Here is a 25,672-nt window from a genome sequence, read left to right as displayed (position 1 = left end):
ACCACACTGTGTTTACTGTCATGCTGCGCCAGGCTTTTCATTCTCTTATCTTATAAGTGTCGAACCCCAGGAGATATGATTTGGGGAGATAGCACAGGCAGGCTCTTTACAACCTAAAAACAGTGTCTATTCATGCCTGAGAACCTTTGTTTAAACTCCAACAGGGACAAATGGCTGTGCTTCAGTTCATCATATCCATGTATATGGAACACTATGAAATATGTATTATGTGCGATCTTTATATGTATTCTTTTAACCCCAAATGTTCCGACAAGTACATCAAAGGGACCATGTGTGAACAGAATAACCCTTTTAAAATGGAATACAGAAAAGTCCAAAATGTGAAATAAAGTTCAAATGGCAAAAGCAAGCCAAATCAGCTTGCAGCTGTACTTCCAATTGACAAAGTTGTGTAAAACAAATCTTGTAGTACAATTTAAACAACCACCACCAAAGATAACACCTTTAAAATTGAAGGCTTACCAGAAGCCAAGTAATATGAGCTTGTGGCTATAAACCCTAGCCAGGGCCTTTGTATGGACCTAACTGCTGACCCAGATGTCCTACAGATCCTCCAAATATCATACCAGCGATGATTAACCAGAAAGGAATAAGAGAGTCCACATAGTGAAGTACGCTTAAAAAATCCTCCCAAGTTTAATAAAAATTGCACTTACAGAAAATCAGATGACTAAAAGCATAGAAAATGTAAAGCCGGCCGGCTTACTCGAACGCCCGTTCCACTCGGATCGTCACGTCATACGTCAGCACGTCACCTTCCCGACGTACGTTTCGTCATAAAATTTACGTTGTTGTCAATTTTATGATGAAACATACGTCGGGAAGGTGACGTGCTGACGTATGACGTGACGATCCGAGTGGAATGGGCGTTCGAGTAAGCCGGCCGGCTTTACATTTTCTATGCTTTTATTCATCTGAGTTTCTGTAAGTGCAATTTTTATTAAACTTGGGAGGATTTTTTAAGCGTACTTCACTATGTGGACTCTCTTATTCCTTTCTGGTTAATCATCGCTGGTGTGATATCTGGAGGATCTGTAGGTCATCTGGGTCAGCAGTTGGTTCATACAAAGGCCCTGGCTAGGGTTTATAGCCACAAGCTCATATTACTTGGCTTCTGGTAAGCCTTCAATTTACTAGGTGATCTGGTGGTGGTAGCACTCAATTCAGCGACAGCCATATATGTTTATGTTTGTTTTGCAATACTTCACTATGCATACCTATATATTTTTTTCGATACACACTACCTGCTGACGATCCATCTGGAGGTTTCCTCAATTCGTTCTTACCCGGTGCGGACTACATAAAGGCCCAGGCTGGGGTTTACAGTCGCAGGCTTGTTATGCTTGCCTTCTGGTAAGCCTCCATCTTTTAAAGGTGTTATCTTTGGTGGTGGTTGTTTAATTTGTACTACATATTGGACCCCCTATCATCCGGACTGGTTTCAACACAAGATTTGTTTTGCACAACTTTGTCAATTGGGAGTACAGCTGCAAGCTGATTTGGCTTGCTTTTGCCATTTGAACTTTATTTCACATTTTGGACTTTTCTGTATTCACTTTTAAAAGGGTTATTCTGTTCACACATGGTCCCTTTGATGTACTCTTTATTAGTTTAGTATTGTTATTATTTAATCACAGCGCAACTTCATTCCCTATTTTCTTATATACCCCCCATTCTGGCGGCGTCTGACATCACCGCCGGGATGAGGACGTAACATGGAAGCACGGGGTGCGCATGCGCGATCCTCGTAACAACAGAATGGAGTCACGCACGTAGCGGCACCAAAACATCTGTGAGTCTAGCGCATGCCCAATGATGCACAATGTGCCCCCTCCTATGCCAACATGTATATGGGGGGGTGGGAGCGGGATCTCTTCTTTAGAGACAACATGCAGCCATTTCGTGAGCAGATCCCGATATGGAGAAGATTTATAGATGACATTTTATTTATATTGACAGGATCCAGGGAAACCCTGATGCTATTCCTTGACAGTTTAAAACTCAATGGGCCAGATTCTCAAAGAGATACGACGGTGTATCTCCTGATATACCGTCGTATCTGAGTTAGGCCGGTCGTATCTATGCGACTGATTCATAGAATCAGTTACGCATAGATATGCCTAAGATCCGACAGGTGTAACTGTGTTACACCGTGGGATCTTAACTGCAATTTAAAAATGGCCGCTGGGGGCGTTCTCGCTGATTTACGGCGAAGATATGTAAATCAGCGAGATACGCCAATTCACGAACATACGCGGGCCCGACGCAGTCACTTTACATTGTTTACGTAAGCGTTTTCCCGGCATATACTTAACCCTGCTTCTATGAGGCGCAGCCAATGTTAATTATGGCCGTCGCTCCCGCATCGATTCACAAAACCGCTCGTCGCAAGTTACGCTCACGCCAAAACCAATGATGTCCTAGCGACGTCATTGGGAGCAATGCACACCAGGAAAATTCGCGGACGGCGCATGCGCAGTTAAATCGGCGTGGGGACGCACCTGATTTAAATGCTACACTCCCCTTAGCTGCGGAATTTGAATTCCGCCGGGGGATTTAAGATACGCCGCCGCAAGTTTGGAGGTAAGTGTTTAGTGAATTACCCACTTGCCACTAAAACTTGCGGCGGCGGATCTTAAATCAGATAGATTACGCGGATCTAAAGATCCGCTGATCTATCTGAATCTGGCCCATTGAATTCATTCTTTTGAAATTGAAATTGATCAAAAACATCTGACCTTTTTAGATCTTGAAATACTGGTACATAAAGATTGCAGCATTGGTACCACCCTTTTTCGCAAGCCCTCAGCAGGCAATTTGTTGCTGCATGCTGCAAGTTCTCATCCCATCTCCCTAGTCTCGAGTGTGCCCTACGGGCAATATTTGAGACTGCAAAAAAACTGCAGCCAAGATTCAGATTACAAAATGGAAGCTAAACTCTAGAAGTCAAGTTTTTTATTACCTGGGTACTGTAAAAAGTGTTTGAAAAGGGCCTACACCTGGGCTAAACATCAGAATAGGAGATCTCTTATGCCTAGTACACACGATAGGATTTATCCGCGGATACGGTCCTCCGGACCGTTTCCGCGGATAAATCCTCTGAGGATTTTGATCAGATGGAGTGTACACACCATCGGATCGAAATCCGCGCCGAATTCCCATCGCGATGACGTGTCGCGCCGTCGTCGCGATGATGACGCGGCGACGTGCGCGACGCTGTCATATAAGGAATTCCACGCATGCGTCGAATCATTACGACGCATGCGAGGGATGGGTTCGGACGGATCGATCCGGTGAGTTTGTACAGACCACCGGATCGATCCGCTGGAGCTGATTCCAGCGTATAGATTTCTTAGCATGCTAAGAAATTTTTATCCGCTGGAAATCGGTCGGCCCGAAATATATCCGCGGATAAATATCCGCTGGATCGTACACACCAGCGGATCTATCCGCTGAAACCGATCCGCGGATCAATTTCAGCGGATCGATCCTCTCGTGTGTACGGGGCCTTATACATGATCCCAAACCAGCTAAACCAAATCCTGATGTACGCCTCATAACTAGATTTTTAGGTCAACATCACCAAATACAGAATATTTTACAAAAATACTGGTACCTTTTAATGAATGATATGAGACTGTATCCAAACACATCAATACATATCCAAAGATCACTTTTAAAAGATCTTGTTCGCTTTGAGACAATCTTGTTCACAGTCATCATATTTCTCGATTAACTCCCTCACGGGAACCAAAAGGTACTAGGTCTGCACGAACTGTTGTTCTTCCGAATGGGCGCAATCCACAGACCACACAGACTGTAACTTACCAATCTGTTGGTATAGTCTACATCATGCAATGCGACTGCAAAGCATTTTACATTGGCAAGACAAAGCGACCCTTCTACCACTGTATTCGAGACCATAAACAAATGATCTCCAAAGAAAAAATGGAGACTCCAATTAGTCGCCATATGGGTTTATACCATTAGTTTGACAGTCTTAAAATGCACTTTTCAGCTTTGGACTATGTCCCTCCAGGGCATAGAGGAGGTGACTATGATGAAATACTCCTCCAAAAAGAAGCAAAATGGATACATAATTTTTCCGCTTTAAAACATCCAGGCCTAAACAATGCTTTTAACTTTAAACCTTTTTTGTAATTAATTTACTCCCCCCCCCCTTTTTTTTTCTTTTCCCAAATTGTTCTAATGATCTAATTGTTCTTTTCTTTTTGTTCACTTTTCCCATCATTGTATGATGAATTAGCAAAACTGATTGGTGTCAATCATAAATTGAAAATTTACTTAGTGCACCGACAAATTAAATATCATCAGGGCCGGATTTCCCACAAGGCCACCGAGGCCAGGCCTCGGCGTGGCAGTGGGTGAAGGGGCGGCGCCGCTCCTGCGGCAAATTTTCGGGTTTCGCGGCTGCCCCCCCCGCCCTAACATAGCCCCCCTGCGGGTGGCGGCACTTGCTACTTAGGCAGTGTAAACGGCCGCATTTGAACACAACAGTAGGCGGCAGGCCACACAAAAGCCCTGTGATTGTCCGAACTGTGCGGCCGCACGCTGTGGAATTCTGGGACATGTAGTCATGATGTGAGGCTCGCATCATGACTACATGTGCCAGAATTCGACAGCGTACGGCTGCACATGACCCTGTTCGGCCAATCACAGGGCATTTGTGTTGCGAGCGCCATGCAAATGGATCGACGGATGAGGAGCTGGTCACGTGTGGATGCGGCCAAGCTCGGCTGGTCGTGACCACTTGCTGGAGTCCCGCCTCTTTGCCTAGGGCGCTGTGTACTTCTGAGGTCTCTGTCTCATCTACCCCCCCTCCCCATTTCAGCCATGCGTCTCTGTCAAACCACCTCCTCTATGTCAGCCATCCTCTTCTGTCAAACCACCTCCTCTATGTCAGCCCACCCCCCCTTTGGCAACCCACCTCCCCTCTGTCAGCTCACCCCCCCTCTCAGCCCATCCATCCTCTGTCAGCCCACAGCCCAACCCCCTCTGTCAGCCCACCCCCTCTGTCAGCCCACCCCCCCTTTGTCAGCTCCCCTCTGTCAGCCCACCCCCCCTCTGTCAGCCCCCACTCCCTCTCAGCCCACTCCTCCTCTGCCAACCCACCTTCCCTCTGTCAGCCCACCCCCCCTCTGTCAGCCCCTACCCCCTCTCAGCCCACTCCTTCTCTGTCAGCCTACCCCCCCTCTGTCAGCCCACCCCCCTCTGTGCACCTGGGGGTCCTCCATAGCCAGCAGGACCCCCAGGTGCACAGGCAGCTCCCAGCAGGACCCACATGTGTGGGTTCTGCTGGGAGCTGGCCACTGACCTGTGGGTCCTGCTGGCCACTGACCTATGGGTCCTGCTGGCCACTAGCCTAGGGTGACCAGAGGACACTGTCCCTGGACCAAGTCTGTCCCCAATTTGTTCCTGCTTTGCAGGGCCAATTGGGAGCGGGTGCACCGCGAGATGGAGCAGTGGGAGGGCGCTCAGGGTTTGTGCCCATTGGGCTGCCTCGGAGGGGGAGCGCCACCAGATTTCACAGAGCGGGGATCTCCCACTTACCTGGCGGCCACTGTCATATGAAGTCCCGCCTCTTGGACTGTCTCCTATGATATACAGCACACGGATGATGTCTATCATGGAAGCGGCCACGCTGGGTAAGTGGGAGATCTCCGCTCTGTGTAATCCGGCTGCTCTCCTCTCTAATCCCCAGGCACTGGTGAGGATGCACTGATGGGCACTAGTGAGGCTGCGCTGATGGGCACTGGTGAGGCTGCGCTGATGGGCACTGGGGATGGTGAGCTTATTCGGTGGTTCAAAGGACCACTTGACTGGACTTGCCCCCCAGGCCTAAGGCTGCCAGCCCTCCCCTGGAAGGGAGCCTGCCGAGTGGCTACAATAGAAATGGACTTGCATCACTGCCCACCCCCCTGCCCCTGGTCTGTCATCTGTGACCTGTTGTGGAAAGGGGTGGCGGGTGGGCGGTGCCGCCTCTCAATTTCTACTGTAGCCACTCGGCAGGCTTCTTTCTTGTTTACAAGTCGTCTGTGGTCTTCTGGAAAATGGTTGACTCTAATTTGTTCCTCCTCAGCTTTCAGTAATGGCGGCGGAGACACTGCTGCTGCCTGATGGGATATATCATGTATGTTTTTCCTATGCATTTCTAGATTTTCAGGTGAACATCACCAAAAACAGAATATTTTACAAAAATACTGGTACCTTTAATGAGTGACGAGACCATATCCAAACACATCAATAAATATCCAGAGATCACTTTTCAAAGATCTCGTTTGCTTTGAGAAAATCTTGTTCGCAGTCATCATATTTCTCGATTAACTCCCTCACAGGAACCAAAAGGTACTAGACCTTGTCACAAATGTCAGTTCTATAGATACGTCCATTCTGCACGAACTGTTGTTCTTCCGAATGGGCGCATCCACAAACCACAATTTTCTGTAACTTGCCAATCTGTTGGTATAATCTACATCATACAATTGAATTATACAACGCCAATATCATAGCCCCCCCTTCTTTACTTTACGCTTTCTAAAGCATGCCAGTTCATCTCTCCAAAATGAAAAATAATAATAGTACTACAGCGCTAATTAAATATCCAAAATATAGAACATTAAAAAAATTACCAAATAATAAACGCAGCAAAAAATGTGATGTAGGTCAAACAAAATAGTGTAATTGTATATATAGGTATTATGCGCTGAATATTAACTTAGATAATGCAAAATCGTGCTTATAAGTGATTAAAAAAACTCTCTAATACCAAATAATTAAATGAAATAAATTAATAGGCAAATAGATCCAGACAATTAGTCCAATTGCATAGATATGCACCAGTGGTTCTCCTAGGAACGACACCCAGATCAGTGTGATGATTAAAGGAAGTGTAATGTGATCACAAACAATGTGCTCCTGCTTCACAAGTAGAACGCCTCTTCCACATTAAACACAGCTCATGGAAAACAAGAGAGAGAGATTCTCATAGCGCAACTGAGTATTCAGCACAATACAAAGAAGATAGATGGTCTCTAGCAATGGCACACTCACGAATCCACCGATTAAAAACCGCATATAGCAACAATGCACCGATCCTTCATTAAGCTGCTCAGCTTATATGATGTTTCCTCTCCTCATTCGAATCCTTGATCCGTCCCGCTCGTAACTCCTCCCCCACGCGTTACGTCAATAGTCACTTGACTTAGTCATGGGTCACTAGTCACATTAGTGACCCATGACTAAGTCAAGTGACTATTGATGTGACGCGTGGGGGAGGAGTTACGAGCGGGACGGATCAAGGATTCGAATGAGGAGAGGAAACATCATATAAGCTGAGCGGCTTAATGAAGGATCGGTGCATTGTTGCTATATGCGTTTTTTAATCGGTGGATTCGTGAGTGTGCCATTGCTAGAGACCATCTATCTTCTTTGTATTGTGCTGAATACTCAGTTGCGCTATGAGAATCTCTCTCTCTTGTTTTCCATGAGCTGTGTTTAATGTGGAAGAGGCGTTCTACTTGTGAAGCAGGAGCACATTGTTTGTGATCACATTACACTTCCTTTAATCATCACACTGATCTGGGTGTCGTTCCTAGGAGAACCACTGGTGCATATCTATGCAATTGGACTAATTGTTTGGATCTATTTGCCTATTAATTTATTTCATTTAATTATTTGGTATTAGAGAGTTTTTTGAATCACTTATAAGCACGATTTTGCATTATCTAAGTTAATATTCAGCGCATAATACCTATATATACAGTTCATCTCTCCAGCTGATGCCACTGGACTAATCTAGGCATATTGCCTTTGGACCTCAATTTTCTTGATTGATCCGCTTATGGTCTCAAAGCAAGAAAACATTTTTTTTCAAACAGTGGTAAACTACATTGATTCTACTTCTGTTAAAATTCTGCTGAGGTAACTTTTCAGTTAATTATGCACAATTTTCTTGATAGCAAAATTCACTTTTTTGCTTCCATGTAGTTCCCTTCACATGGTTTCTCAATTTAACTTTATTTACATGCTAGGGACTACAAATGCTCCTTTTCCCCCTGTGGCCAACAGGAATGGGTAGAGAGTAGAGATGGCCTGCCGGTTCGCCAGGTGGTCGTTTCACAGCGAACTTTCGTTGTTCACGGTCCGCCAAACCGTCGGACATCTGGCGATGTTCGCGGCGGTCCGCAATGTTACATGGGTAAGAACTTTGACCTATGACACATCCATCAGGTGGTGCAGGACAGCCAATTGAGACATTTCAGCACATGGACATACCCCCTACCTTATAAATAGACCTGATCTGGCGGCCATCTTACATTCTGCTGTTTGTCAGTGTAGGGAAAGGGTGCTGTGTTTGGAGCAGGGACAGGCTGTATTATTTCAAATAGCTATCTAAAAGTCCACACAAGTCCTTTTAAGGACAGGTATAGGTGTGCTACTTGCTCTATAATATAGGGGTCTAATACATTATATACTTTTTGTCAGTGTAGGGAAAGGCTGCTGTTTGGAGCAGGGACAGGCTGTATTCATTCAAATATACTTTTTGTCAGTGTAGGGTGAGGTTGGCGTTTCCAGCAGGGACAGCGTTTAACGACACAAATCACTACCTAACAGGTCCACAAAAGTCCTTTCAAGCACTGGTATAGGTGTGCTACTTTCTGTGCACTGCAGTATATAGGTGTAATATACACTTATAATATACTTTCGAATATAGAAAGCATATTATAGTGGATTTGTATTGTGCAGCATTGTGACTGGCAGTGCATTTGGTTACTGCTGGATTTTGCCTCTTTCGCTGCGTTTCCTCTGCTACACACAATAAAAAAAAAATCCTGAAAAAAAGTTTCATAACTGGTGAAATAAACACCGACATGTGTCCGACTACATCGGGTTAATGGCCGATGTGGACTCACTGAGAAGTGATGAACCCCTGGACTACTGGGTGGGCAGGCTTGACCTCTGGTCAGAGCTTGCACAATTTGCAATGGAACTGTGGGCTTGCCCCTCATCCAGTGTCCTGTCCGAAAGGACATTCGGCGCAGCAGGGGTGGTCGTGACCAATAAGCGCACTCGCCTAGCTCACAACAGTGTTGACTACCTCACATTTATAAAAATGAATGAAGCATAGATCTCGGAGGAATTCAACACATGTGACCAGTAGACAATGTTTCATTCAAATTCTGGTGAACGCCTGTGGGCTAATTTTTTGGGCCTGTACTGGCTGACACTTTATTCTGTATCCGGTGAATGCCTAATGTATCACCAGGCACAGAATAAAAAGTTGTTTGCTGTTCAGTGAACGCCTGTGGCCGTGCGCTAATTTTTGGGGCCTGTAATGGCCGACACTTACTTCTGTATCCGGTGAATGCCTAATGTACCACCAGCCACAGAATACAAGGTTGTTTGCTGTCAGGTAAACGCCTGTCGTCTAATTTTTGGGGCTTGTAATGGCCGGCACTTACTTATGTATCCGTTTTTTCACTTAATTCTTCTGGTAGCTCAGTGTCCATGTTGTGGGACTATTAGTGCACAGCTAGTAAGTATTTTGTGGTTGCAAATATGACCTGAAGGTTTTTAATATTCGCCTGCCATTAAAGTCAATGGGGCCCGCCGCGAACTTGCGGTTCGCGGATATTTGCGATCGTTCGCGGTTAGCGTTTGCGAACCGTCCCGTCGGATGTTCGCCCATCACTAGTGGAGAGGCCTGGTTGCTTTGGTTTTGAATTTTTCATGGGGTCCTGCAGATTACTCTTCACCATCTCTACACTGGTCATGACCAGCTACGGTGGTGAGATTTTTCTCATCTCGCACTCTGATGATCGTGTTATTTTTCATTCATTATTTATTATTTAAAAAACACCCAATGATATTTTTGTTGGTTATCTAATTAATAATACCAGTATTTTGATTCATTGCTTGAATGTTGTGTTTTTCAAATCAACTAACTGGCTGTTCCATCCGTATGTTATCTTATAATCTCCAGCATAACCTGCTTTAACATCAAAAATCTCCTGAAGAAGCTCATCTGAGCGAAACTTGTAGAGCGATTTTACTGCAGTCCGTATGCGTATGGCTCATTGTCATGTATTCTATATGGATGCTTTATTATTATTTATGCCTGTTTTTCTACTTTTATAAATAAAATTTGAAAATATTTAAGTGTTACTGTATTTCTACATCATCTATTGGACACTGTCTAAAGTCCCAGGGTTTGTCACCCTTTTTCCCCCCTTTCTCTTTGAATGCATATTTATAAGACATGTTTTTTTTTACTTTTAGGTGATGTGCTGCTTGTGGAAGATCAATCTCCTCCTTTCTCAAGTGGTAGCGCACAAATCCTAATCCAGGAGCTCATGGTTATGAGTCGTGAAATGGACATTATAAGGGAAAAACTCAATTGTTTTGGCCAACAAATTAAGAACATGATTGATGTGTTGGGGAGAGTCTAAAGATCTTCGTAATGCCACCATTTCAGGTTTTTGTGGCCTACTTTAAAAAAAAATTGGTGTAATTTAACAAGCCAAATCTTGAAGATGCACGCAGTCAACATGTGCTATCTCCCATCACGGGGTCTTAATGTACGTGTTTTGAAGGTGCAACCCCTTCCTCAACTCAAGAAGGTGAGAGGAAGGGTTTGCACCCCCAAAACACATCAATTGATCCCCCGTGATGGGAGATAGCACATGAGGTATGGGATCAGGAGGAAAATACCCATTTTGAAGCACACTGTGTGCATCTTCAAAATTTGGCTTGTTCAGGGGTGACATCACCCCATCTGTTGAAGGCAACAGCAACACATTTTTTCAACAGTATAATGTCTGATATTGCCCTCAGTTTTTCAAAGGTTGAACTTTGTAAGTTCCATAGTTTTATATGTTTTTATTGTTTGAGACATGATTGTTTATGCAAAACAAAAAAAGTGAAAAAAAATTAAAAGTTTTGCCTTTTCAACAAATTCTTTTAACGCACATGTGAATGTGCACAGAGTAAAAATATTTTTCTAATCTACAATGTGTGGCTTCTTCTTTCTATGCTCGATATGTCTATGTATATGTCTGTGGGAGTATATGTAATACACAAATTTATATTGTTGTTTATAATGTTATTAATTGTAGCTTATTCAATATACAGTGTGTACTTAAAAAATAATGTTGATGAAAAAAATAATAATAATGTGCTGAGGCAGTATGTTGCACCTGTGCTTTTCCATTTAGTAGCATTTTCAGCATTTAAAATTGTATGCTTCCATTCACTCCATTCCATTAATGTGATATTTTGTCCACGTTTTCTATGTACTTTGAGTGAACTCCAACCCACAAATGCTTGCTTTACTTCATCTGCAGACTGCTAGCAACAAATATTTATAAACTAATTTTGAGAAATTGCTTAAGATTAATACATATTTATCTTGGTTTTCAGTGGTGAAGCCCTTGCAGTATAGTTTAGGTTACATCTGCCAGAACATTCATCAATTGCCTTACATTTCCTAGCATTGCAGGCTGATTAGATGTAATGAATTCCTCACAGCTATAAGTATAGAAAGCAAAAACTATGAAAAATGTGAGAAAAAAAACATGTTGAAAATGCTTCAAGGTACAGTAAACTGGAAATATATGAAGCCATCACCTTTGTTGTTTGGTTGGGGGAGTAAAAGAGACTGAGTATTAATGTTACTTTCATCCAGCAAAGCTTTATATTAGTTAAGTTTAAAACTGTGTTCTTGGGCAAATCTTGAAAGGTTTCAAAAGTACTAGACACCCACTTTTGTGCTAGAATTTAATATGCAACTTTTTATTGGAAAATAATCGCCCATGTCTGGCAAAATGCACTGTGCAATATTTCTGTTAGTAGGTATAATGTGATAAAGACAGGGAGTGTTATTTATCACTCCAAATTTTGAGGATTTCAGGATTCTTTTTATTATTTTAATATATTTCCTTGATATTAAATCAGAAAAAATGATAAATTACACCTGTCTAAAAAGCTTTTCCCCTTTTACTGAAAAATGAGACACAACCTAATTTTGATGGTCATTGTGGCTTTCCCGCAGATATATTTTTCTATTAAGAAGCACGCCTTGAGCTCATAGCTATGTGTATATTTTGGTATGTTCATGTATATAATGTAAATATATATATATATATATATATATATATATATATATATATATATATATATATATATAGACACACACACACTGTACATTACATTAATATATACATAAACTTGGTTTATACTGCATCCTCACATGCTGAAGATATTGCATAGGCTATGTCATAGATATTATAAAACAAATATACAGCCAACCCCCCCCCCCCCCCCATCTATATGCAGTTTTGCAGTGAAAAAGTGGCCATCAAGGTCTTAAAGGGAAATGCAAGAAACCCTATCAGTCTGACAAGGGAAAAATCTGTGTAGAATATACAGTAAGGTCCCATTTATTAATGTTTTCACACAAGATGCATACATTTTTCCAACTGAATTAAAAGGAAAAGTGTGTGAATCCTGGTATCAATCCTGTGTTAAAACATGTACCCTTCTCAGTCTGATGTGTTTTTTGTGCATTTTACCTTTAAGCTGCACAATTAATATATATATATATATATATATATATATATATATATATATATATATATATATATATATATATATATATATATATATATATATATATATATATTATATATATATATATATATATTAATGTGATACTAGTCAGAATTACAAAGTGGAATACCATAAATAACTTTAACCACTTGAGCTCTGGCAGGTTTTACCCACTTCATGCACAGGCCATTTTTTAGCACTGCGCTGCTTTAACTGGTAATTGTGCCATCATGCAACGTACCCAAATTAAATTTATTTAATTGTTTCACATAAATTGAACTTTCTTTGGGGGTTTTAGATCAGCATTGATTTTTTTTTTTGTTGTTATTTATTTATTTTATACTAATAATGGTGGTAATCAGCAACTTATAGTGTGACTGTGATAGTGTGACGGACAATCTGACACTAATAGATGCTGGGGGGAAACTGAGTAACTGACACTGATATCCTTAGTGACACTAATACAATGATCAGTGCTAATAACATATACTGTCACTACACTAATGACACTGGCTGGGTAGGGGTTAACATTTAGGGGCAGTGAAAGGGTTACCTGTGTGCATAGGTTTACTGTGTGTACTGCGTGCTGTTTTTACTATGCAATATGCCACTTTTTATTGTCTGCTGTCTGTAGAGAGCTCTCTGTTTACCCGTGTTTTTTCTCTTCTGTCAATTGCTCAGCCAATCAGTGGGTCCCGGTCATAAATCATTGTCCAGGACCCACTGACTGGCTTGTGATGCAGCAAATGCATGAGTGGACCAGGAAGAAAGCAATTTAAGTACAGCTACGTTACGGTGCCTGTAGGAGTGTACATATACTGCAGTGGGTTGACAATTGGTTAATTGCTTTCTGCCTGCATCATTGTAAAATGTAAAATAGGTAGGAACACTATTGTCGTGCATGATTTGCCATCCACTGGACACAGCGGATGACCAATCACTATACCGGCCTGCTGCTAGTATCATGTGATCGCTGTGACCAATCACAGCAGACCACATGACAGTGGTAAACAATGAAAAGCTTCCTGTCATGCCATTCATTGTATACAATTGTGTTGCTAGCTGTGATTGGTCACAGTGCCCATTTGTACCATGTGATTAGCTGTGACCAATAACAGCTAAACACAACAATAGACAGTGGGGTTGATTTACTAAAGGGAAATCCACTCTGCACTACAAGTGCACTGCAAGTGCAGTCAATGTAGATCGCTGTAGATCTGAGGGGAAGCTCTGAAATTAGGAGAAGCCCTGCTGATTTTATCATCCAATCATGTGCAAGTAAAATGCTGTTTTTTTATTTCCCTTGCATTTCCCCCTCAGATCTACAGCGACTGCACTTGAAAGTGCATAGCATTTATATTGTATTATTTTCATTTAGAAGACATGATGCAATAGTTTTGGCCTTTTGTTAATGTTTGAAGCTTCCGAAATAAGGTAACAACATAACAAATGAACATAATTAAGAGCCATTGCATTTTTAGGTTGCATTAACATTTGTATTATTATAAAAAATGCACTACATATGAAATGGGAACATATTGCAAAAATTACAAGTGAAATAATGGAGGTGGATCCATCAGAATCTCCAAATGATAATATCTTGAATGAATGCAAAATTAATTTCATTCCTTTTGTTATGCTATGATTTTGAGATTCTCATGGATCAACATCCATCTAACCCAAACAATGTGCATAAGTAATTTTCCGAAATAACAAATTAACATGTTAAAATGAAAATAGCCAATCTTCTGAAATAACTTCTGAAATACGAATCGATTCAGAACAAAAACATATCTGAATATATGAAACAAATTTGAATATACAAAACAAATTCCAAAAATTAACCACAGGATTGCTCACATACCACAAAAATGCCTTTTAAAAAAATATATACAGACCAGAAATTGGCAGAAAATTATCTACTTTATTGGCTACAAAAATAAGATACATATCTAACAGATTTAATAAAAATGATAACAAATTCAAATAGCGGCTCAAGACAGATAACACAACAGTCTTTCAATTACAAGTCCCACCTTGATTCAATTGTGACATACCAACAGTGCCTGCGATAAAGGTGGGTGGGTGCTTGCTTGTCCTGAGGTTGCCTGAAAAGGCCCGCTCTTCATAGAAGTCTGCTTATATAACCTTCTTCCACCAAGGGGGAAACTTACAGAATGGCATGTGATAGAGGGGACCTAATAAGACGCCTGCACAGGTAAGCTTAGACACAATTAAAGGGGCAATGGCCCCACACACCTTTAATAATTAGCCTGAATTTGACCGGGGAAACATTCAAATCAGACCGCAGCTGCAAGCCCATGATGGTGGGCCCACATTGTGCCCACTTTAATTCATTCTAACATAACCACAAATATGAAGAGACAAAGGAATAGACCTGGATGGCCGCACTCCGATGCAACACCTTTATTTGTAGTAAAATCCAGCAAAAAACAGTAAATCCATACTGTACAGAAGGGGGAAATGCAAACAGTTGACGCGTTTCACACCTAAGATTGGTGTTTAATCATAGCTAATGTAGCATGATATGGTTGTGCATATGTAGGAGAAGATAACAAATGGAGGATGAATACCTCTGAAGCCACTTCCCCATACACAATCAAATCAGGAGATAGAGAACACCTGAGACGTGAGAAACTCCCATCCAGGGCTCTCAAATCTACAAATGGAATATGTTTGTAGTCATCTTAAACCATACATAGATAAAGGCATAAACCAATTATAAATCACAGTATAAAATGTAATTAATAACATTACATGTTTCCATGAATCATTGGTATGCACATCTAAAAATGGTCATGAAACATAAATAAAATCAAAACAATCATGGTTTAAAATGGTTATTTTTTTGCAAAGATGTATATATTCCAATGTCAAATCCATAATGGACATCACGTATAGTTAACATAACTATATAAATGCATGTCCTGTGTTAAACCTGCAGAAACATATATATATATATATATATATATATATATATATATATATATATATATATATATATATATATATATATATATATATATATATATATATATATTGTGGCAGCAGGCAGGTTAAATTCCCTGGTTGCATCCAGGATGCAGTGTATATATCCCCTAGGATCAGGCTTTATGCCAGTTTATACCTCTAGGGGGAGTGCTGGGAGTCCTGCTGGAGGACTTGATGGGCCCAGCTGAATTAGGTGGGCTCATTAGGTCCTCTACAAAAACTCCCAGCTTGCACAGAGATATGCTCCAACCTGGAACCAGAACTGTGTGTTTAGTCTGGGGAGTGTGAGCTAAGAGATTCAAAGACCAGGGAGTCAGGGGCTGGGGCAGCACAAGGCTGTACCCAGTTGTTAGTCAGGGACACCAACGTTTATAGCGAGCAGGTCAATTTGACCAGGATTTATTTTTGTATTTCTTTTGTTTTCTGTTACATTTTCATTTGTATATAGTTCAAATAAAACCGCACCTTTTTTTCCCTCCTACCACTGTCTGCTGTGCCTAGTGTTTTTGTGTGATGAACCCTTCCAGGGGGTTACACACACCCGCTGCCGGGCTAACCCCTCACGATAGATAGATAGATAGATAGATAGATAGATAGATAGATAGATAGATAGATAGATAGATAGATAGATAGATGTCAATGTAGTAGTCCTTGTATTAAATGTGGGGTACTAGAAGACAAGATGATTCGATGAAAAAAAACTTTCAATCGGTCCATGTATGGACCAACTTTCAACAGATAAGGAAAAGAGAAGAAATAAATCAGAGATTGAGTAACAATGGGCCAGATTCACAAAAGAGATACGACGGTGTATCTCCTGATACGCCGTCGTATCTCTGTGATCCGCCCGTCGTAACTATGCGGCTGATTCATAGAATCAGTTACGCATAGATAGCTCTAAAATGCGACAGGTGTAATTGACTTACACCATCGGATCTTAGGATGCAATTCTAGGCCGGCCGCTAGGTGGCGATTCCATTGCGGTCGGCGTAGAATATGCAAATGACTAGTTACGGCGATTCACGAACGTACGCTTTACCCGTCGCTCTAAATTTACGTTGTTTCCATCGAGATACGCTGCGTAAAACTAAGGCTGCCCTCTAGGTGGTGTAACCCATGTTAAGTTTGGCCGTGTCCCGCGTCGAAATTTAAAATTTCACGTTGTTCGCCTAAGTCGTTCGTGAATGGCGCTGGACGCCATTTACGTTAACGTTGAAACCAATGACGTCCTTGCGACGTCATTTAGCGCAATGCACGTCGGGTAATTTGACGAACGGAGCATGCACAGTACGTTCGGCGCGGAACGCGCCTAATTTAAATGGTGCCCGCCCCATTTGAATTAGGCGGGCTTGCGCCGAGCGGATTTACGTTACACCGCCTCAAGTTTACAGGTAAGAGCTTTGTGAATCAGGCACTTACGCTGTAAACCTGCGGCGGTGTAACGTAAATGGTATACGTTATGCTGCCGCAGCGTAACGTATTTGTACCAAAATCTGTCCCAATATCCCTAGGAGCTATTCACAATATTTATATATATATATATATATATATATATATATATATATATATATATATATATATATATATATATATATATACACACACATGTGGACTTGTATATAATAACCCCATCATGTTTTTTGGACCTCTTTCATGTGTTTTTATAAGTTTTCACTTATTTCAAAAGGAAAAAGGAAGAAGAAAAACAAAAAGAAAAGGAAAAGAGAGAAAAGGAAGATAACAAATATATTGGTAAATGTATATGGTCTATGTTAGTAGCAGGCATATAAACCCTGTCGTGTATCCCTCAAATGGCCGGGATCACAAACAATAATTGCGATCACTGGCGATTGGATCAAAAAATTTTCAAACCTCCGATGTTTAATCCCAATCATATTAAATGTATAAACAAAAGAGCTATAGCAAAGTGAGACATTCACATTGTTTGTGTAGAAATGCCTTTTGTGATTTATAATATGTAAGTAAAAAAACAATGATGTGGGAAACAGGAGGGGGGGAGATAGAATAATTACTGCCTGTGAAGCAAAATAAATAAAATGAGAGAACTACTATAACCACAAATATGACAAAACAAAGTTATTAAATTCCAAAACTTCAGAGACAAAACGATAATTCTCCCACTCTACAAGACTCTGGTCTGGCCACACCTGGTGTAGAGAGAAGAGACACTTGATTTCAATGTACAAATACCGTACTGGTGACCCCACAACTTTTCCACGCGAGGGCATTTAAAAAGTTACGCAGCCATTCACTAAAATTGAAAGAGAAGCGATTTAACCTTAAACTGCATAGAGATTTCTTTACTGTAAGAGCAGTAAGGCTGTAGGAATTCTCTTCCACAAGCAGTAATTTCAGAAGGGAGCATTGATCATTTAAAAAAAACTATTAGATGGGCACCTAAACGACCACAACATATAGGGGTATACAATGTACTATTAACATAAAAACACACACACAGGTTGGACTTGATGGACTTGTTCACCAACTATGTAAATATATAAAATGTCTGTAAACCGCTGGTGGTTAAAAACAATGGGCCAGATTCACGTAGATCTGCGGCAGCGTAACATATCGCATTTACATTAGGCCGCCGCAAGTTTTACGGGCAAGTGCTTAACATTGGATACGCCACCTAGGGGGCATGTTTATCATTACGCCGCGTATCTCTTATGGAAACGGTGTAAATTTACTGCGTGGGGCAAGCGCACGTTCGTGAATCGGCGTAAAGACTAATTTGCATATTCTACGCCGAACGCAATGGAAGCGCCACCTAGCAGCCAGCGTAAATATTGCACCCTAAGATACGACGGCGCAGGCCATCGTATCTTAGGCATGTTTAAGTGTATCTCAGTTTGAGAATACATTTAAACATAAGACGGGCTTAGATTCGGAGTTACGTCGGCGTATCTACTGATACGCCAGCGTAACTCTTTGAGAATCTGGCCCAATAATTCTGCAAGGAAATGTCATATGAGAAACTTACCTTAGAACAAAGCCCTCCTGCACCACAATGTCAATGCTGAGATGGCCGACATCTTCCACGGTCTTTCTTCTGGGTTTGTGACCTCCGTTAGTGGCGGGGGGCGTGATGACATCACTCCTGCACATGCACACAAGAGCTGCCATTTCCAGCACTGGTTTTGAAGGTCCAGCACTGTAAGCCAGACCTTCAGAGAGCATGCACCAATGATGTTATTGGCTGCATGCACTCTGAACATCTCTTAAACAGGTTTAGGAGATATTCACGGTACTTACAGGTAAGCCTTATTATAGGCTTACCTGTAGATAAAAGTGATAGTACAGAGTTGACTACAAATATAGGTTAACAAATTACTCAAAATGAAACAAAACAAAATGTTCCATTCTGCACATCCCTAACTCTTGGCCCCATATTTTTCCCAAAATGGTAATATATTTATGTCCATAACTATAAATATATGAAATCCAAATTTGCAATATGCGTATAAACATTCACAGGTAATTTGTGCAATCCATAATAGCTTACATACAATGTGCTACTTGTGCCTAAAATGTGAACCAAATAGGCTATGTGCATTATTACTGAAACACCAAATACACTCTGTAGTTCCTATTCTCGCACCAGAACGTTTGCGCGAACATTTAGAACCCCATTGAAGTCTATGGGACTCGAACATTCAAATTCAAAAGTGCTCATTTTAAAGCCTATTATGCAAGTTATTGTCGTAAAACGTGTTTGAGAACCCGGGTCTTGCCCCAGGGAACATGTATCAATGTAAAAAAAAGTTTTAAAAATGGTTGTTTTTTTCTGGAGCAGTGATTTTAATGATGCTTAGTGAAAAAAAAAAAAAAAAGAAATCCTTTAACCCCTTAACGCCCGCCGCACGACTATTTACGTCCGCAAAATGGCACGGACAGGCAGATGGGCGTATATATACGTCCCTGCCTTCTAGCGGGTGGGGGGTCCGATCGGGAACCCCTCCGCTGCGTGCGGCGGGCGGATTCCCTCAGGGAGCGATCCGGGACGACGGCGCGGCTATTCATTTATAGCCGCTCCGTCGCGATCGCTCCCCGGAGCTGAAGAATGGGGAGAGCCGTATGTAAACACGGCTTTCCCGTGCTTCACTGTGGCGGCGTATCGATCGAGTGATCCTTTTTATAAGCGAGTCCTACAGCCACACCCCCCTACAGTTGTAAACACACACTAGGTGCACCCTAACTCCTACAGCGCCCCCTGTGGTTAACTCCCAAACTGCAGCTGTCATTTTCACAATAAACAATTCAATTTAAATGCATTTTTTGCTGTGAAAATGACAATGATCCCAAAAATGTGTCAAAATTGTCCGAAGTGTCCGCCATAATGTCGCAGTCACGAAAAAAATCGCTGATCGCCACCAATAGTAGTAAAAAAAAAATATGCAATAAAACTATCTCCTATTTTGTAAATGCTATAAATTTTGCGCAAACCAATCGATAAACGCTTATTGCGATTTGTTTTACCAAAAATAGGTAGAAGAATACGTATCGGCCTAAACTGAGGAAAATTTTTTTTTATATATGTTTTTGGGGGATATTTATTATAGCAAAAAGTAAAAAATATTGCATTTTTTTCAAAATTGTCGCTCTATTTTTGTTTATAGCGCAAAAAATAAAAAACGCAGAGGTGATCAAATACCACCAAAAGAAAGCTCTATTTGTGGGGAAAAAAGGACGCCAATTTTGTTTGGGAGCCACATCGCACGACCGCGCAATTGTCTGTTAAAGCGATGCCGTGCCGAATCGCAAAACCTGGCCTGGGCATTTAGCTGCCTAAAGGTCCGGGGCTTAAGTGGTTAAATATCATACCTGCTGTGTGTCTATAGTATGCCTGTGAAGTGGCACGTGTTAAGAACTGTCCCTGCACAAAATTAGATTACTATAAGAAAAAAGTAATTTAAAACTTCTTGCCGGCTTTAATGTAATAGAAAAAAAGAGAAGCTGCGCTGCATATATATTATTGTGAACATAAATCAACATAGATGAACAATATGCTGTATATAGTGCACAAAAGACACCAGTGCAAATCAATAACTTATACACAAGTGATAAATAATAAAAAGTTTGTTTGGATAGATAAGTCCCAAAAGTTCAAAAGAGGATGTGACAGAGATAACAAAAGACTGTCCAAATGGGTGTTGAGCAGGTCCAGAGGAAATCGTGTGAATCAGTAAGACTGATGAGAGTAGCCTCCACCACTTATGTCCTATCTGCTTACCGAAATGATTGGACCTCTAACGAGATCAACAACCCATTGAATCAACAAGCCAGCCCAAGAACTCCTGGAATCCTGTCACTCTGTCTGTGTCTCCATATCCTTATATTGTCAGCCGGCCGGCTACAGCAGAGATTTACACGCACGTTTTATCTGCATTCATGTGAGTGTATCTACTTTTATTAACCACTTGCCCACCGCGCCATAGACATTTTACTGCTACAGCGCGGTCGAGTTATTCTGGGAGGACGTCCCTGGGACGTCCTCCCAGAATCCTTTACTCGCGCGCCCCTGGAATCATCACGGATCGCGGTAAATTGCTGCTGATAGCGGGCGTTTACCACGTGATCGTCAAATGACGGAGCGATCACTTGTAAACAAACGTCGGTACAGTGTGAGAGGAGGGGGGGGAGCGGGTGTCAGCAGCAGCACTGAGGGCTGGATCTGTGACAACTGCAGTCACAGATCCAGCCATCCATCCCAGCTCAGCTATCCCTGCGCAATACTCTGCAATACCCCAATACTCTGCAATACCCTGCGCAATACTCTGCAATACCCCAATACTCTGCAATACCCTGCGCAATACTCTGCAATACCCCAATACTCTGCAATACCCTGCACAATACTCTGCAATACCCCAATACTCTGCAATACCTCAATACTCTGCAATACCCCAATACTCTGCAATACCCTGCGCAATACTCTGCAGTAGCCCAATACTCTGCAATACCCTGCGCAATACTCTGCAATACCCCAATACTCTGCAATACCCTGCACAATACCCCAATACTCTGCAATACCTCAATACTCTGCAATACCCCAATACTCTGCAATACCCTGCGCAATACTCTGCAATACCCCAATACTCTGCAATACCCTGCGCGATACTCTGCAATACCCCAATACTCTGCAATACCCTGCGCGATACTCTGCAATACCCCAATACTCTGCAATACCCCAATACTCTGCAATACCCCAATACTCTGCACGATACTCTGCATTACCTCAATACTCTGCAATACTCCAATACCCTGCGCGATACTCTGCAATACCCCAAGACTCTGCAATACCCTGCGCGATACTCTGCAATATCCCAATACTTTGCAATACCCCAATACTCTGCAATACCCATTTTTTTAAAGCGCCCCTGTCCCCGTATGCTTGCATGCAGAAGCGAACGCATACGTAAGTCCCGCCCACATATGAAAACGGTGTTCAAGCTACAGATGTGAGGTATCTCTGCGAACGTTAGAGCGAGAGCAATCATCTTGGCCCTAGACCTCCTCTGTAACTAAAAATATGTAACCAATAAAAGTAATTAAAGCATCGCCTATGGGGATTTTTAAGTAGCGAAGTTTGGCGCCATTCCATGAGTGTGCGCAATTTTGAAGTGTGACATGTTGGGTATCTATTTACTCGGCGTAACTTCATCTTTCACATTATGAAAAGAAATTGGGCTAACTTTACTGTTTTGTTTTTTTAAGCACAAAACTGTTTTTTTTTTTAAAACGCGCGTTCAAAAAATTTCTGCGAAAATACCATGCGAGATAAAAAGTTGTAACGGCCGCCATTGTATTCTCTAGGGTCTTTGCTAAAAAAGCATATATAATGTTTTGGGGTTCTATGTAATTTTCTAGCAAATAAATGATGATTTTTACGTGTAGGAGAGAAATGTCAGAATTCGCCTGGGTGCTTTAGAACGCCTGATGGTGCTCCCTGCATGTTGGGCCTCTGTATGTGGTCATGCTGTGTAAAAGTCTCACACATGTGGCATCGCCATACTCGGGAGGAATAGCAAAATGTGTTTTGGGGTGTAATTTGTGGTATGCATATGCTGTGTGTGAGAAATAACCTGCTAATATGACAGAAACTAGATATTTTATTTTTTTTTACAGAATTTTCAGTCGTTTTTCTTTTATAGTGCAAAAAATAAAAAACCCAGAGGTGATCAAATACCACCAAAAGAAAGCTCTATTTGTGTGAAAAAAAGGACAACAATTTCAAATGGGTACAATGTTGTATGACTGAGTAATTGTCATTCAAATTGTGAGAGCACCGAAAGCTAAAAATTGGTCTGGTCAGGAAGGGGGTTTAAGTGCCCAGTGGTCAAGAGGTTAATAAACCTTTTAGACGTTATCACGCTATGTTAGTGTTTTCCTTCTCGGTCATGCATATGGAGGAATAACGATCTGACAATATAAGGATATGGAGACACAGACAGAGTGACAGGATTCCAGGAGAGCTTGGGCTGGCTTGTTGATTCAATGCGTTGTTGATCTCCGTAGAGGTCCAATCATTTCGGTAAGCAAATAGGACATACGTGGTGGAGGCTACTATCATCAGTCTTACTGATTCACACGATTTCCTCTGGACCTGCTCAACACCCATTTGGACAGTCTTTTGTTATCCCTGTCACATCCTCTTTTGAACTTTTGGGACTTATCTATCCAAAGAACTTTTTATTATTTATCACTTGTGTATAAGTTATTGATTTGCACTGGTGTCTTTTGTGCACTATATACAGCATATTGTTCATCTATGTTGATTTATGTTCACAATAATATATATGCAGCGCAGCTTCTCTTTTTTTCTATTTGCTATTTGTGTTTATATCTGACATAATAGCTGCAGCAGCATTTTATTCATTTATTTCCACTTTGTGATTCACTGTTCACGCACATCCAGACCTGCGCAGTATTTTTCCTAACCATTTAGTATAGGCTTTAATGTAATGTCTGGTCCCTGCAATATGGATGAAAATCATTGAGAAAAATAGCATGGGTTTCCCCTCCTCCCCCCACATCATTACAAGCCCCTTTGACCCTATATACTTTGAACAGCAGTATACAGGCGGTGCAAACAAGACAGGGGCCCGGATTCACAATGGATACGCCGTCGTAACTCTGAGTTGCGGGGTCGTATCTATGCAACTGATTCATAGAATCGGTTACGCATAGATTTCCCTAAGATCCGACCGGCATAAGTGTCTTAGGCTGCATATTTACGCTGGCCGCTAGGTGGCGCTTCTGTATATTTCCGCGAGGAATATGCAAATTAGGTAGTTACGCCGATTCAGAAACGTACGTCTGCCCGGCGCATTTTTTTACTTTGTTTACGTTAGGCTTTTTCCGGCGTAAAGTAACCCCTGCTATATGAGGGGTATCCTATGTTAAGTATGGACGTCATTCTCGTGTAAAATTTTGAACATTTTACGTTGTTTGCGTAAGTCGTTCGCGAATAGGGCTGTACGTAAGTTACGTTCACGTCTAAAGCATTGACAATTTGCGGCGTAATTTTGAGCATGCGCACTGGGATTTTTTCACGAACGGTGCATGCGCCGTTCGTTAAATACGTCAAATACGTGGGGTCACAGTAAATTTAAATAAAACACGCCCACATCATCCACATTTGAATTAGGTGGGCTTACGCCGGACCACATACGTTACGCCGCTGTAACTTAGGGCGCAAGTTCTTTCTGAATACGGAACTTGCGCCCTAATTTACGGCGGCGTAACGTATCTGAGATACGTTACGCCCCGCTGAAAGATACTCCAATGTATCTGAATCCGGCCCAGGGACTGTAGGTTTGTTGTTAAGTAGAATCTGTTTGTAATTTTGAACTGGTACTTTTTTAAAGTGTAGCTCGAGCCATAAAATCTATTTTTAAGCTTTTCTGAAAACATAGAGAAGGGTTATCACCCCTGTAACATTTGTTTTGCTGTCTGTATGCATCTGTTCAGAAGATTTCAATTCACTTTCTGTCCCAATGACAAATGATTTTTTGAAAATGTGGGTTTTTTATTGAAACAAGGATTGGTGATAAAGCATCAGTGGACAGGAGACACCTCTTACACAAGAGAATTTCCCTCCCTAGGGTTAGATTTCCTCTCACTTCCTGTTGTCTCCTTCCGTTTGCAAGTAGGAGTAGTTTGTAAGTTGGATGTTTGAAAGTAGGGGCCTGCCATATACTGTATACTCTGCATAAATTTGGGCCCTAGGTGTTGGTGTTGCCACAACACTGTAAGCCCTCACAGTTAGTCTTGGTGGGCGCTGGAACGCCCTGCTGTGTGAACTATTATATCAAAAATTGTAATTACACGTCCCTGTTAAACATTTGGCCTTAGGCACTGGTGCTGGTGCCACAACACTGCAACCCCTCACAGATACTCTAGTTGGAGTGCAGGAATGAGCCCGCTGCAAAGTATTCCATCAAAAATTGTAATTACACTCCCCTGTTAAACAGGGGCAGAAAAATTGGGCCTTAGGCACTGGTGGCGGTGCCCAGAACCAAAAATGTTCTTACAAGCTATCAGCATGATCATTGAGGAGGAAAAGGATAGTCACTCAGCATAACAGGATAGTCACTCAGCACAGCATAGGCAGTCTTGAAGGGATCTGACATTTCAAAAAAAATAATTCAGTTACATCAGCATCAGGTGCTTGGTAGATGGTGGTGATCCAAGCCTGATTAATTTTTATGAAGGTTAGTCGATCGACCGAGAAGGGGGAGAGGCGCACCCTGTGATCGGTTACAAAACCTCCAGCAGCACTGAAAGTGCGTTCTGAAAGAACGCTGGATGCAACACAAGCCAGTAGCTCAATTGCGTACTGTGCAAGCTCTGGCCAGCAGTGATCCATCCTCAAGACTCAGTAAGCCAGAGGATTTTCGGTGGGAAAGGTGTCCAAGTCTGATCTTTCCCCTAGGTATTCCCGCACCATGTAAAACAGACGCTGGTGATGGTTGCTGGAACTGGTCATACC

The 25,672-nt window shown here is 41.8% G+C and overlaps 1 protein-coding gene across 1 annotated transcript in view; it reads right to left on the bottom strand.

The window, feature by feature from the left end:
• Positions 1–25,672, bottom strand: part of LOC120930453 — a 62,857-nt gene that overhangs the window by 2,675 nt on the left and 34,510 nt on the right. Inside the window, exons 4-5 of the mRNA XM_040341638.1 lie at positions 18,961–18,990; positions 18,665–18,848 (exon numbers count right to left, since the gene is read on the bottom strand). Coding sequence (XP_040197572.1) covers positions 18,665–18,848; positions 18,961–18,990 — 214 coding nt within the window. The remainder of the gene's footprint in view (positions 1–18,664; positions 18,849–18,960; positions 18,991–25,672) is intronic.

The sequence above is a fragment of the Rana temporaria genome, chromosome 3 (assembly GCF_905171775.1).
Source record: "Rana temporaria chromosome 3, aRanTem1.1, whole genome shotgun sequence".
Lineage (NCBI taxonomy): Eukaryota > Metazoa > Chordata > Amphibia > Anura > Ranidae > Rana > Rana temporaria.
The sequence above is the reverse complement of the archived record's forward strand: the minus strand, read 5'-3'. Positions and strand labels throughout refer to the sequence as shown.